The sequence below is a fragment of the Pavona decussata genome, unplaced genomic scaffold (genome assembly GCF_977016875.1).
Source record: "Pavona decussata unplaced genomic scaffold, jaPavDecu1.1 SCAFFOLD_67, whole genome shotgun sequence".
Taxonomy (NCBI): Eukaryota; Metazoa; Cnidaria; class Anthozoa; order Scleractinia; family Agariciidae; genus Pavona; species Pavona decussata.
This window is the reverse complement of record NW_028145486.1, coordinates 1,307,082-1,322,359: the sequence shown is the minus strand read 5'-3', so window position 1 is coordinate 1,322,359 and position 15,278 is coordinate 1,307,082. Positions and strand designations below refer to the sequence as shown.

General features: G+C 37.2%; 2 protein-coding genes across 5 annotated transcripts in view; both read left to right on the top strand.

The window, feature by feature from the left end:
* Positions 1 to 15,278, top strand: part of LOC146477974 (protein kinase C-binding protein NELL2a-like) — a 46,876-nt gene that overhangs the window by 24,985 nt on the left and 6,613 nt on the right. The gene's annotated exons all lie outside the window — the stretch shown is intronic.
* On the top strand, positions 583 to 15,162 carry LOC146477975 (uncharacterized). Of its 4 annotated transcripts, none has more exons than XM_085112632.1 (9): positions 583 to 697; positions 3,433 to 3,692; positions 4,192 to 4,306; positions 7,711 to 7,833; positions 7,928 to 8,050; positions 8,146 to 8,268; positions 11,033 to 11,383; positions 11,863 to 12,012; positions 13,757 to 15,162. In XM_085112632.1, the coding sequence occupies exons 1-9, from the start codon at positions 619 to 621 to the stop codon at positions 14,317 to 14,319; spliced, it is 1,887 nt and encodes a 628-aa protein (XP_084968758.1). In that variant the 5' UTR covers positions 583 to 618; the 3' UTR covers positions 14,320 to 15,162. The 4 variants fall into 4 exon arrangements, with proteins under 4 accessions (XP_084968758.1, XP_084968759.1, XP_084968760.1 ...); XM_085112633.1 differs by lacking the exon at positions 7,711 to 7,833 and adding an exon at positions 6,185 to 6,307; XM_085112634.1 differs by lacking the exon at positions 7,711 to 7,833.

Below are 15,278 nucleotides of genomic sequence, written 5' to 3'. Positions count from 1 at the left end.
GCAAAATCTTGTTGGTACAAATGTTTTTTCCCAAAGAGTGAGATTTTCTGGGCACGAGAGTACCTTCGCAGGTATATTACGAACTGACATTATGACCAGCTCCCAGTGAGGATCTTGCTTCCATTTATTCTTTCACCCGCAATTCAAATATATTTTTTCATATATTCATATTCATTCATAAATTATATCGAACGCATCATCGTGTGAGAAACATTTACATCAAACTTTCACCAGCTTCAGTTTTAATTCGGTCCAAAGTTGCAGCCTTATTAGTTTTGTTCTCGTGTCATTAGATTCTAAATGCTACATTAATCTATTTTGGTATTCTATCTTGTATCTCGAGTCCCTGATCTGATCTTCAGCACCGTTTTACAAACGAGAAAGATTATTTTAAAAGGATATTGGAAAGAAATATCTCTATAAATAAAGGAATTACCACCATTAAGAATTCAAACAGTACCGCACACTTTGATAGCCCTAGCAATTAAAACTGTCACTTTTCCTACGCTTCCCATGCAAATGGGAGCCCAATTGCTGTGAGATCTGAATTAATTGATAGCTAACAAAATTACAAAGCTAGCAAAGGGTAGCTGTCTCAGAAAATCCTCATTGAGAAGAATGGCGAGCTGTTCTCTCACCTTTGTAGATTTGCTGCTAGTGTGCGTCGTTTGGGGAGCTTGGCTCCACTGCATTAAAGGTACGTTAGAAAAGTGTGAAAAAATAGTAGAAAACAACAATAATTTACATGCAATTCCAGCTTAACTTAAGACCGATCCGAACTATTGATTCGTTCGTAAGTGAAGCCGAGTTGAGTAGAGTTTGACTAAGTTCTTCGACGATTCTCGAGTGTGTCCAAGTTGTCTTTGCGACTTATTTTCATGACCTTTATCTAGGAAGAAATTAAAAGGGAGAAAATAGATGAGGAGTTAGAAAGTATAAACGGAAAGCGCCCTGAGATTAATTAGATACCTTATCAATGAATTGTAGTTTTTCAGCAAACGTTTGAAATATTTCTTGTAGTAATAGCCAGTGCTTAAATGAGCTCCCCTTTTCAATTTAGGAGGTATAAAACATTAAATAAATATCAGAGCACAAGCAAAGGTTAAGGAAAACGCGAAAAACGTTGTCCGTCTCTTCTATTTAATATATTGTTCAAACACATTACTAAATTGTTTTCTATGTATTTGATCAGTGGTAAATTTATCATGTTTTGATATTCTATAAACACAAATGCTTTAAAACTTGTTTTCTAGAGAATTATGATATACTTTTCTTCCTTTTCAATTTGGGTTTCTCTTTCTCTAGCTGCTAAGCTACTTAGGGGAGGCAGCTTGGATCATGTTCAGAAAGACATTTTTCGGCTCGGAAATCCGGATTATTTAAATTGTGCCGAGAAAAAACTAGCGTTTTCTTTAGGAAACGGTCATCTCAGACATTCATAAATATCCCTCTTTGTTGCTGGAGGGGGAATACGTCGTTAAAAGAGCGAGAAAAGTCCAGCTGGCATTTTCGGAAAGCAAACAGCAGCTTGTAAAGTCGGGGAATGATGAACCGTTCCCTAAAATTTTCTAAAGTTAACTTTAAGGAATATGAACAAATTAAACTGTGTTAGCTTACTCAAATTTGCCTTTTAAAAGTTCACATATACAGGGTGGGAATGTAGGAAGCAACATTTCATCTCTTCCTGGTTTAATACTGTCGTTGGGTGCCCCGGATTAATAGAAATTCTTGGTGATAAATTCATGACCGGAGAGATAAGCTGCACAATCCACAGCAGCAGAACTAGGATGGCTATCGTTCATTCTGCAGATCACTCCATTTCATGGTAACTATTTCAATTGTAAATATCAACAACAACAAAAAATTATTTTGGTGTTTCAAATTATACAAAGTTTTCTAACGTTTTTGTAACTTTGTTCCAGCGACCGTGAGATGGAAGACGCAACATTTTATTGAGTTGCACAAATAAAACGAAAACATTTTCAGCAAACTTCCTCAGCCTAACAGCTTCCCGTGCGTCAGAAGCTGTTGCCAAACAATGATTATTCCACACGTAATTGTCGATTGTAATTAGCTTTGTTGTATGCTCTGTATTTCCAATTGCTGCTTTCCTCATGGGATGACTCGTAATTAGCTCCGCAAGCAACGAAAATTTGTTTTTATGAAGCTATCGAGGAATTGCGAGGGAAAGCATTCGCTATTTTTAGTATAAGTGCAACCGTTTCCGGAAAAAAGGGGATGTTTAGTACTCCAATGGAGATACGTGTTATGGTTCTGTGCCTTTTGCGGCCAATTCACGTTCGGGAGATGGCGAAGAAAAATTTATTTTCTATTGACTACCCAAAAACATCATGGACTCAATTGTTTTCTGTCCCTTAAAAAAAAAACAGATGAATAATTAATGCATAATCTATTAAAAGGAAATACTCGTATGCATTTGATTACTAAAAATGATAAACTTGGATAGATTCCAACCCGAAACGCTGCTCATGTATATTATGGATTTTCCAACATTTGCATTGATTTAAAGTCTAACCCTCGAAACGAATTAAACAAGGGCCAGCGTTTACGTTTCAACTGAATCGGGGAAATGTTTTTCTTGGTTAAAGATTAAAACATTTCAGCAAATTGAGATTGTTACTTTCACTGGTTCAGACTTTCTGTTAAAGAAAAAATTAATACTGAGAAAATGCAAGGGCCATGATGGCTTTCAGCTCAGGCAAATTGCACGATGTAACTGGAGGGGGAGAGCGTCATGTTCTTATTATTGCCACGTGTTACAGCTTTTCTAATAACATGGAGGGGACGTTTTGTGGTGAATCCAGCAAGTTTTATTTTTAACATTACATCATATACAATGTATATACCTCTGGACTTGGTCAACCAACAGTCTTAACTGTACCGTAACATCACCGTAGCAATAGATTTTTGCTACTAGGTAGCTGGCAGAGTCGAATCATTAAATTCAGTGTACGTAAGCGTGCTGCTGTGTGGCTCAGAAAAAAACTTTTAGCACTCACTCTAATGTCAACAAATTCCTGTCATGAAAAACGTTATTGAAATGACACAAGTATTTTTTCATTCAGTGACACAGGCATACTTGGAAAGACAAAAAATCTAAGTTCTCCCAACAGGAGTGGAACCTGTGACCTCCCGGTGACTAGTTCAGATGCTCTAATCTACAACTAAGCTGTAGGAGACTCATAGGAGCTAGGCCATTAAACTGGGTTCAGGTTACAAACATCCTGTTTACTGCTAGGATTTGAATACTGATGAATGACAGTTTGGTGACGGTTCCTTTCTGCGCGTTTAAACAAACAAAATTGGAGCGATTTTGATTATGAAAACGTTTTGGGCCAACGACAATTCAAAGCTCGGTTGCCGGAAAAAAAATTTGTGAGTGAAAATTATTGTTTTTTTTTTTTTTTGCAGGTTATTGTGGAGAGATTCGACGGATTAAGTTTTATCCACCGGACAACGGCCGTTATCTTGAGGGTCACGTATTTTTAAATCGTTCTATCGGAATACAGAGACAATGCGAAGAACAATGTCTTCTGGAGAGTGAATGTGTCTCAGTGAATATTGGTCCACCAAGTAACGAAAAATGTATTTGCGAATTAAGCAACTCAGACCACCTGCAGCATCCACAAGACTTAAAACAACGACGCGACTGGACATACAAAGGAATAGAGGTATGAACGACAAATAAGTTAGTAAGTAATGCTGGTTAGATATGACAATGACGAACTGACAATGATGATTACCGTGGTGATTGCGTTTTCGATGACGAGTTAATGGTGAAATTGTCATTAGTTTTTTAATATTTATTCTTTTGGGTATCTCTTGATAAAATGACACCTTAAGTTTTTCTTTTCTATATTGTCTGAATTTTTTATTTTATAATGGTTATGAAAAATTAAAAGTTAATCTTCCTTTCATTTAATTTGTGAGTACATCGGATTTTCTTGAACCAAAATTTAAGGACTCCTCCGGCGTAGAGGACAGGATGTAATTCCGGGAAGGAAAAAGTTACGAGGTCGGTGGATACTGGGAAACATAATGTACCAAAGACGTCATTGTTTGGTTTTATCCAGTTGGTCTGTTCACGTTGACATTATAATTATAAATTATACTTCCTCCATAAATCATTCTGCTTCAGCCGCGTCACAGAATGTGTTTCTTTCTCTAAAGAATCTTTGCGCCAGTAATCCTTGTGTGAACAATGGAAAATGCCTCATGGGATTTACCAACAAGAAATACCTGTGTGTTTGCAAGATTGGCTTTACAGGAGAAAACTGTGAAAATGGTAATGCAATCCAAATGTTTTATTAACAACATTTTTCTCTCAGCTGTAGGCATACTACGTGAATTTTTAAATGTAAATACACGATAAGGCGAATTATTTAAGCTTTTTCAGCGAACTGAAATAGAGCTTATCATTTTATGTGGTAAATCAATGGTAATCACGGGACTGATGATTGTTAAGAACTATGATCGTACCATTGAGAGCTATCTCTATTATTGGAATTTGCGATCACAGTGCACCCGAATTTTTGGCTAGTAGGTTCATGCCTACATTTCTATTTGCATTAATCTCTTATTATTCAGATATCGATGAATGCAGCAGTAGCAGCCATAACTGCAGCAATCATGCAACGTGTATAAATACCGCTGGACACTTTAATTGCAGCTGCAAGGCAGGTTACGCTGGTGATGGAAATGTGTGTTTAGGTACAATAAGTCCTTTTCTTAATAAAATAATAATAACAATAATAATAATAATAATAATAATAATAATAGAAATAATAATAATAATAAATTTACAAAGCGCTAACTACAGTATGTACAATATAAAAAAAAGCGCTTCACAATAAAAAATTAAATGTGAAAATGTCGTCACAAAATGTCACAAGCTTACGTCTTAAACTGTCTTTTGAACGTGTCAACATTTGAAACCATTCTAATAGCCTTAGGAAGCTTGCTCCACATCGATGGCTACCATAGGCAAATGCCCAATCAGCCAAATACGTTCGAGGTACATCCCACAAAGCAAGATCATTGGGTCGCAGAGAGCTACGAGCAGATGACTTTTTCTTGATATGATCTGAGATTAAACGTGACGCCATACTGTCCAACGCTTTGACACAAATAATAAAATCTTAAACTCAATGCAGAACTCAACAGTTAGCCAGGGAAGATCTATTAGCTAAGGCAAGATGTGATTAAATTTAGGCAGTAAACGTGCAAGTCTTGCAGCAGCATCGAGAATTTTTTGAAGGCGATTTAGCTGTTACTGTGGCACCCCAGAGAGCAGTGAATTACAGTAATCTAGGTTTCACCTCGCTAAGGTATGAACTAAAATTTTAGTAGCTTCAGTGGAGACGAACTTTCTAACTTTAGAGACCCTTAAAGGCTTTAGTGCAGATATTCCCTATGTGAATATCGATTGCCATAAGATGATCAAACCAAGATCCCAGATTTCTAACATCCCAGATTTCTAACACAAAAAGACACTAGGGGATAGGGCGTTTGCAAATGTCGCGCCCAAACTATGGAACCGACTCCCTTTAGAAATCAGGCAATGCCAATCAACGAATACTTTTAAAGTTTTACTTAAGACACATCTTTTTAAATAAACTTTTTATTAGTTATCTTATTAACTCATATTTTAATTTTATTGTTTTTCCGGAGATTGTAAATTATTACTGATGTGATTAGCCATTCATTACTTTAAGATTTATTGTTGTAATGCGCATTCGATCATATCTTTTTTGCATGTTAGACTGCACAATATAGGAAATAAACATTATTATTATTATTATTATTATTACTATTATTATTATTATTATTATTATTATTATTATTATCATTACCTTAAACTGCTTCAATATGGATAGTTTACCTCAGTTTACTTTACCACTAGCTGACGATCTTATTTTTGTGTGTATTTATCTCTTATTATTCAGATATCGATGAATGCAGCAGAGGCAGCCATAACTGCAACGAGCATGCAACGTGTATAAATACCGTTGGACACTTTAACTGCAGTTGCAAGCCAGGATACATTGGTGATGGATACGTGTGTTCAGGTATAATGAGTCCTTCTTCGCAGTTATAAATGTAGTTTACCGTTATTTTCGGCCGATCATCTTATTTCTATTTGCATTATTCTCTTACTATTCAGATATCGATGAATGCAGCAGTAGCAGCCATAACTGCAGCGAGCATGCAACGTGTATAAATACCGATGGACACTTTAATTGCAGCTGCAAGCCAGGATACATTGGTGATGGATACATGTGTTCAGGTATAATTAGTACTTCTTCGTAGTTATAAAGGTAGCTTACCCTTATTTTTCGCTTATCATCTTATTTCTGTCTCCATTACTCTCTTATTATTCAGATATCGATGAATGCAGCAGTAGCAGCCATAACTGCAGCGAGCATGCAACGTGTATAAATACCAATGGACACTTTAATTGCAGTTGCGAGCCAGGATACATTGGTGATGGATACGTGTGTTCAGGTATAATGAGTCCTTCTTCCTAGTTATAAAAGTAGCTTACCTTTATTTTTGGCTGATCATCTTATTTCTGTCTCCATTATTCTCTTATTATTCAGATATCGATGAATGCGGCAGTGGCAGCCATAACTGCAGCGAGCATGCAACGTGTATAAATACCAATGGACACTTTAATTGCAGTTGCGAGCCAGGATACATTGGTGATGGATACGTGTGTTCAGGTATAATGAGTCCTTCTTCGTAGTTATAAAGGTAGCTTACCTTTATTTTTGGCTGATCATCTTATTTCTGTCTCCATTACTCTCTTATTATTCAGATATCGATGAATGCGGCAGTGGCAGCCATAACTGCAGCGAGCATGCAACGTGTATAAATACCAATGGACACTTTAACTGCAGCTGCAAGCCAGGATACATCGGTGATGGATACGTGTGTTCAGGTATAATGAGTCCTTCTTCGTAGTTATAAAGGTAAATTACCTTTATTTTTGGCTGATCATCTTATTTCTGTCTCCATTATTCTCTTATTATTCAGATATCGATGAATGCGGCAGTGGCAGCCATAACTGCAGCGAGCATGCAACGTGTATAAATACCAATGGACACTTTAATTGCAGTTGCGAGCCAGGATACATTGGTGATGGATACGTGTGTTCAGGTATAATGAGTCCTTCTTCGTAGTTATAAAGGTAGCTTACCTTTATTTTTGGCTGATCATCTTATTTCTGTCTCCATTACTCTCTTATTATTCAGATATCGATGAATGCGGCAGTGGCAGCCATAACTGCAGCGAGCATGCAACGTGTATAAATACCGATGGACACTTTAATTGCAGTTGTAAGCCAGGATACATTGGTGATGGATACATGTGTTCAGGTATAATTAGTACTTTTTCGTAGTTATAAAGGTAGTTTACCCTTATTTTTGGCTGATCATCTTATTTCTGTCTCCATTACTCTCTTATTATTCAGATATCGATGAATGCAGCAGTAGCAGCCATAACTGCAGCGAGCATGCAACGTGTATAAATACCGATGGACACTTTGACTGCAGCTGCAAGCCAGGATACATTGGTGATGGATACGTGTGTTCAGGTATAATGAGTCCTTTTTCGTAGTTATAAATGTAGCTTACCTTTATTTTTGGCTGATCATCTTATTTCTGTCTCCATTATTCTCTTATTATTCAGATATCGATGAATGCAGCAGTGGCAGCCATAACTGCAGCAATCATGCAACGTGTATAAATACCGATGGACACTTTAACTGCAGTTGCAAGCCAGGATACATTGGTGATGGATACGTGTGTTCAGGTATAATGAGTCCTTCTTTTAGTTATATAGGTAGCTAACCCTTATTTTTGGCTGATCACCTTATTTCTATTTGCATTATTTTCTTATTATTCAGATATCGATGAATGCAGCAGTGGCAGCCATAACTGCAGCGAGCATGCAACGTGTATAAATACCGCTGGACACTTTAATTGCAGCTGCAAGCCAGGATACATTGGTGATGGATACGTGTGTTCAGGTATAATGAGTCCTTCTTCGTAGTTATAAATGTAGCTTACCTTTATTTTTGGCTGATCATTTTATTTCTGTCTCCATTACTCTCTTATTATTCAGATATCGATGAATGCAGCAGTGGCAGCCATAACTGCAGCGAGCATGCAACGTGTATAAATACCGATGGATACTTTAACTGCAGCTGCAAGCCAGGATACATTGGTGATGGATACGTGTGTTTAGGTATAATAAGTCCTTCTAAGAAGTTTAAAACAAACATTATATGCAGTCCACATAAGGTAATATAATTGATAACGAGACATTTTCTGGGTTAATTGTTTCAATAACAAAATTCTTGAATCTGATTGTTTTTTAACAGCCTTTATTTGTTACCTAAAAATTGGGTGGTGCAGTACCAAACTGTCCGATTTGACTTGTCTGATTACAAGCACCTTGCAATCGGACAGTTAAACAACCAACGAAAATTAAGCACTAAATGCAACGAGCCGATGAAATTCAACTACCTCATGTCCACTAATGCTAGCCAATCAAAATCAAGGAAAATCTTTACTGAGCAAGTTGCCAAGGTTCAGATGAAAAACAAAAAGTTAATGAAATTAAGTGGTCCAATGACGTTTGTCCACATATGCTTTCTTTAGGTTTTGACAACCTTTTCAGTACTATTGACTTAGAGAGCCTTGAAATGAATTAAAGCGATACAGTTGTCCAAGTTGACGATATGATAAACCGAGCGAGCAAGCGAGCTGTCCTCGCAGAAACAACTATGGAAACAAACAACCTATCGACACCAGACGAGACCAGGTTTCCTCTCAGTTCAAACAAGCTAATTCAAGAAACCCTCATACAGGCAGAAAATAAAAACACAAATCGGAAAAAAAAGGAAAATGGATGAGAGTTTGGTCATCCTGGGCATAGTCGAGAAACATAGATGGCAACATGGAAACAATGGCGCCCGAAACTTTGGAAGAGGTTTTTGCAAAAATTGTACATGAAAGTAAGAAAACAAGATGGCTCCGAATATGAACCGGACTCTCTCAAAGTCATGCAAGCGGGCCTGGAGAGAAACGTTTCCACACAGCAAAATCCGTATAGAATCATAAATAGCAGAGAATTTGCATCCTCAAAGGGCAGTGTTGGATGCGAAAGCCAAAGAACTGAGAATGAACGGTTACGACAAAAGACAAATCGCGCCCAGTCATTCAACTCAGCCCAAGACGAGTAATTCTGGTCCAGTGGCCTGTCAGGTGACCACAGTGGAGTGGCTTTTACCAATAAAAATACAGGACTTTTAAGTTGTGTGTATCCAGGTCGAGGGGGGAGAAATGGAGAAATGCGTACGGTTCAACGAAAACCCAACCAAGACCAGTGCTGGTGGCTTGACGGTCAAACACCAACTCATCATCATCATCATCATCATCATCATCATCATCATCTTTATCATCATCATCATTATCATTATCATTATCATTCTTCTTCTTCTTCTTCTTCTTCTTCTTATTATTATTATTATTATTATTATCATTTTTTTCTTTTTTTTCTTTTTCTTTACAAAAACATTATTGCTTGAAAATATTATCTTTTTTTAATCGAAATGAATTGTGAATAGGTTTTTAATAGCTCTTTTTTATATACTTTTAACTTGTAAGTAGCAATTTTTGTAGAATATTTTAATAAAGAATTATTATTATTATTAAATAAAAATTATTATTATTATTATTATTATTATTATTATTATTATTATTATTATTATTATTATTATTATTATTATTGTTATAAAGGCAGTATATCAACATCTGAATCGAATGCCACGTCAATGAAGATGATTTTTGGAAACCAGCAGTAAAAATGTAGATAAAAGTTGAATTGAAAAAAGAAGATGTCCTTCCAGTCATTGCTGAAAATTCCAATTTGATTTGAAATCTGAGGGCTACAGGTTTGTTATGCCATCCTCGTTTTATAACGAAGTCGATTTATTTTTTATTTACTGTATTTATTCCTACTTTTAGTGTCAATAGGTGGAAATTCCTTCAGAGTGATCAAATACCACGTAAAGACAAACCCAAAACACAAATGTAGTGGGATAAAAAAAGAAAAGAAGGCGAAAACAAGGCGACAAAAAAGCCTGTCCATTTTTTTTCTCGTTCTGGTTGTGCACATGTCCCAAACAAAATGTCGAAGTAATTGCAGAACTTTATAATAATTCAACATTTGGTTTCCATGTCGCAAACGTTGTTTTTGATGATCTGGCTCCAATTTTCCAAGAAAAGGAAAGCATATTTAGCTATAAATTGTCGTTTTTTGCGAAAAACTCAGGATTCCAAGTGGGTTAGTAATAGCAGTAGTAGAATTTATTTATACACAATAGAAATTAAGCAGAGCTAATGTGGCCGTGCTATGAATAAAATATAAAAATATAATACAAATAACAAATTTCGACAACGGTGGATAAAACTAAAACTATTTACAGTGGACCTAAACCAATCAACTTAGACATATTCACATTTAAATCAAAAGCCTCTATTATTCACAGAAGAATACTTTTCAGTTCATTTTTAAAACAGTTTGTAGCAGATATGTCCCTTGTTTCCGTATCCAGAGGGTTAAGTTTTAAGTTGCCGTTGGACGTGAACTGAAGTGAAACACATTCCGTAATTTACCGGCGACCAAAAAGACTTCCGTTCTGGGTTTGAGGACCAGGACCCTAGTGTTACTAGCGATTTCTCGAATTTGCATTACTTGTATTTGGAGTTATAAAATATTTTCTTGTTTCTGTCCTTTTATACAAGCCATCACTGCCCAGTACTACTGTAGGATCCCTCTTTGCAGAACAAACGTGTTATAATTTTCTCTGTGTCGACTCAACTCTAAACTGATAGATCATAAAATTGAGCGACATTAAGCTGAAAATGACTATTTAAGACAAGAACAGCAGTGGATTCCTCCCTTAAGACGAAGTGAGATATTATCAAAGTATTTCTTTTTACAGGATGTAGTGAGACCCTGACCGGAGTTAACGGCACTTTCCACTCACCAAACTACCCAAACAAGTACCCGGATGGACAGTACTGCTCCTGGAGGATCACGGTCAGTCCTACACAACAAATTCTCCTCACTTTTGCAAACTTCAGTTTGCAAAGCGAGAACAACACAGACGGCTTATACGTGTATGATGGAGAAAACACTTCAGGAGAGGTGTTGGGAGTATTCTATGGAGGTCACCCTCCCGCAAAGGAAGGAATCTATTCCTCGTCAAACCACATGTTTGTAATATTCAAATCAGATAGTAATGACAGTTACACGGGCTTCAATGCTTCTTATAGAGCTGTTAACTCTTCAGGTAAGCATTATCATCAGTTTCTTACGAAACGCATCAGTCGGAGAAACTACATTTTTATTGGATGTACAAGGGAATTCTGTGCAGAATTGCACTCCCGAGATGCCACACGGAAATTTAGTCACACATATACATTGTCCAGAGTGAGGTCTTGTTTAAACAATTTTTAATCTAATTTTGAGGTTAAAAAGAACAAAAAACCTAAACGGCAAAGGTGCTTTCAAATAAAAGGGAATTGATCGGTGAAAAAATATCTCCAACGAGAGGAAATTTGTACTCTAACAAGACAAAGTTTTGTAAAAGTAAAAACGGTTCAGACCTTTTTGAATCTTCTAGTTTGATTTCTATTTGATGGCTATTGATAAGCAGCTTTATATTTAATCTCAAGCGCATTAAGTACGGATGGAACTTTTAAACACAACTTATTCACCTTTCACTGGATATGAACTGTTTTACTGCTTGACTGTTTTTTTTTTTTTTAGTAATGATCGGTTCCCATCCAGACAATCCTGCTCATTCTTGCAAGCACATCCGGGACATCGAAATCTCCAACAAAAGCGGGGAGTACTGGATCGACCCGGAGAGGAATGGAAACCCTTTAAAAGTCTACTGTGATATGACAACTGATGGAGGTAGGTTCTGGAAAGTTCTCTATACTGAAGAGAACATTGAGTACGATAGCGGGCAGTCGCTATGGTGGTTATTCGGCACCGAAATCGGGCTTACACTCGGCTTATACTTGGTTTACACTCGGCTTACACTCGGAAAAAAAAAACGGTTTACACTCGTTAAAAAAATATTCAAGCCAGACCGGTTTTCGCTTGGTAGTGAAACAGCACATAATCACAACTTCTCAATTTCCGCTGCGTGGCCGTTTACTGAGCATCACGGCACATTTACTACTTTCACGTTAAAGTAAACTTGCCATAAATTATATTCATGCATGACTTATATATTACATCGTGGAGACGTGATCCTATCACGCTATAGCGATTGCGCGTGTCTTGTTATATCAGGATCTATGCTCAGCTCCTTCTCATTAACATCACAAGCCACATCAACACAGTTCTCATCTCTTCTTTTCGGAATGTTAATTAACCCTTACTACTGTCCACAATCGTCTATACCGGGAGAGCATAGGGCGTCCATCAGTTATCATCTCACGCGGTTCCTTGCTAAAATTTGGCTCTCTCGCCAGAATAGCCCACATCTTTTAGCTCTTCCAGTGGTAACGTACCTCTTTTGTTCGCTTGCCAACTGAACTAGTTTCATTCCCTTTACTATAATACTATATACGTTCTAAAAGTCATTGTTCGTTTTGATAGCCCAAAAGGGTTTGGCCCAATTGTTTGACACTTAGTCTCAAGAGACAAACTGTCCCATTTTTATTCTTATCCTGTTATACTGGTTTCCGATTTCTGTACCCTCAACCTAAAGCACTAGACAACCACCCACTGTCTGGCCTCTACCCTTTGATTTGAGTGCTTTAGTAACCCGGCCAGGAGTTGAAAACTTTTAGTAGTATAGCTCTAGGTGTCACGGAGGCAAGCAATCCCGATCACTACTACAAAGTGGTGATCCCGTCTAGGTGGACTCTTCTTCCAGTTCATTGTAAATTATCAAATCTACCTGTCAATAACCCCTCTAGCAAAAACATGAACGGAATAAAATGAACGTCTACTTTATTTTCTTTAAGGTTGCTTTCTATTTAATCAAAAAGCGATTTACTAAGAGATAAAATGACTGTATATCTGTGTTACGAGTTCGTTTTGTGAGTGGCGAATAGTTCAAAGTCTAAACAGAACGCAGGGTTATCGGAACAACAACAAGGTTATTTATTCCAAATGAGCGTAATAAATTCCACACGAAACTTCACAACAAACACACGCTAGGCTTGTAAATTACAGTTCGACCTAGGTGAAGGCTTTTTGACGCTGAATCGTCACACTTGATTAAACACGGCCTCTGCCAAATATACACGCGACCTTTGTCACACTACAATAAACACGTACTCTCTTCTCATAAACAACAACCCTGTCTAAAAGCTAAACCAATTTGCTTATATACTAATGAGCGTAAGATTCTAGAACTTTCCGGCGCAACTAAATAAAATAACGTTACAATATAAATCTATTTACAGGATCATACGTAAACGGCTTCAGAAACTGCTTAGTCACTATGATACAAAACTAATTAAATATGCAAGAATATTCTAGACTAAATTAGCATACAGTCACGCAACAATTTTTCGTAACAATCTGCTATTACCTGCCAAAACGTTTTCCCAAAACACTGGAGATGTATTTTATGCAAAAGAAGTCATTTTGTTCTCGCGTCACCATTGATTACTCCTTTGGTATCTCTTCATCACTTCAGGCGGATGGCTTCTTGTTTTGAATGTGGTGATTGACAGTTCAGCCACTCCCCCTCAGTTATCCATCGTTACGTCATACCGTGGAATAAGTGGTTACCTTAGCAACAAGATGGTTGTCACAAAGAGCGCCATGAATGAGCTGCGAGCAAATTTGCCATTCACTCAACTGAGATTCTACTGCAGCAAACAACAGGTGGGTCGCACCTTCCATGTGATAACGACCGCTAACAGCTCTGGGGAAGCTGTTGTCCAGTACTTCAGCGGTCAGACAGATGTCTTGCCTGATTCATGTGGCTCGTTTATGAGAATGAAGAATGACAACTCGATGTTAGCAAAACTTTGTAATCAGTGGGGAATACAGGATGGCGTTGACAAAGTTGGTAAATGGAGCGCTGACCTATATGTAGCTAATGGCGATGTAAGACTTTACCGTCGCGCTGCCTTTGTACCTGGAGCATATCGCTGGGTGCTTAATTCATTTGATTCAAAATGGGACTGTGATGACTATCACAGAGATGGACTGTCGACTGTGTCAGGCGATTTTTGGAAAGTTTTTGTTCGTTAGGGATGTTCTAAGCTGGGGCGGTTTTCCTTCGGGTCCTTTAAATCAAATTTTTTATAATCGCGATCTTTCTTATCATAAAAAGTGTTATTCGTTTTTAGTAATCTTTATCACACATTTGACTCACAGGTCCTGTACAGTGATCAGTGCAGGCACATTCGTGGCCAGTAAGGCTTAATCCAGAAAATCTTAGCCAGTGTTAGATCCTTATTTTCCGCTTTGAGTGTTTCCACAAAGAAGTTATCAGTTTATTTTTTTTTTGTTTGACGATTCGGATATCAGCTTTGTCTCATTGCTCATACCAACCTCGAGATTAAATGTTGGAAAAATTTAAGGTGGCTTTTAACCCCTCTCTACAATGTTTTAAGGCTTTACAGAAATTTGCCGTCTTGTCATGCTGATGACGGTGAAAAAAAAATACTGATGACAATGTGATAATAAAAAACTGAGGCCACTACGCTCGATTTTTAGTAATATTATACAATCACTTATGCTAAGATTGGGGCTGTTTTAACAAGTTATATCGTTGTCAGATAGTAACTATACTCATAACTTGTTTACCAATTTTTAGACGTTTGTTTGATATCATTCTTGTAGTAACTGCTGGAGATTGGTAGTAATGATCTATCAAATTGTAAGTGCTAGAAACCGTTGTGAGCCACCTTAAGGCAAATGAAGGAGATACAAGGTTGCATGTGTTTGCATTGATCACTGTTTGTCTCAAGTGACACGTGAGGCGTTTTATCAAGTCCAGTGTCCAGCCTGGATTTATATTTAGTATTGTATATTTATAATTTGATACAAAGACCTAATTAATGATCGCAATTTCACGCTTAAAAGGTAGCTGCATGCGCCGCATTTAAGGCTGGTTTCCATATGATCGCGGATCGCAGATCGCAATAAGGTCTGCGATCGTCTGCGATCATATGGAAACCAGCCTTTAGATAGAACATGGTTCTATC

What these genes read in the sequence shown, in the direction of transcription:
- LOC146477975 (XM_085112632.1), top strand. Translation starts at nt 619, where the DNA reads ATGGCGAGCTGTTCTCTCACCTTTGTAGATTTGCTGCTAGTGTGCGTC. An exon ending in TTGGCTCCACTGCATTAAAG is followed by an intron (nt 698 to 3,432) that starts GTACGTTAGAAA and finishes TTTTTTTTGCAG; the next exon opens with GTTATTGTGGAGAGATTCGA. An exon ending in TGATGGATACGTGTGTTCAG is followed by an intron (nt 7,834 to 7,927) that starts GTATAATGAGTC and finishes CTTATTATTCAG; the next exon opens with ATATCGATGAATGCAGCAGT.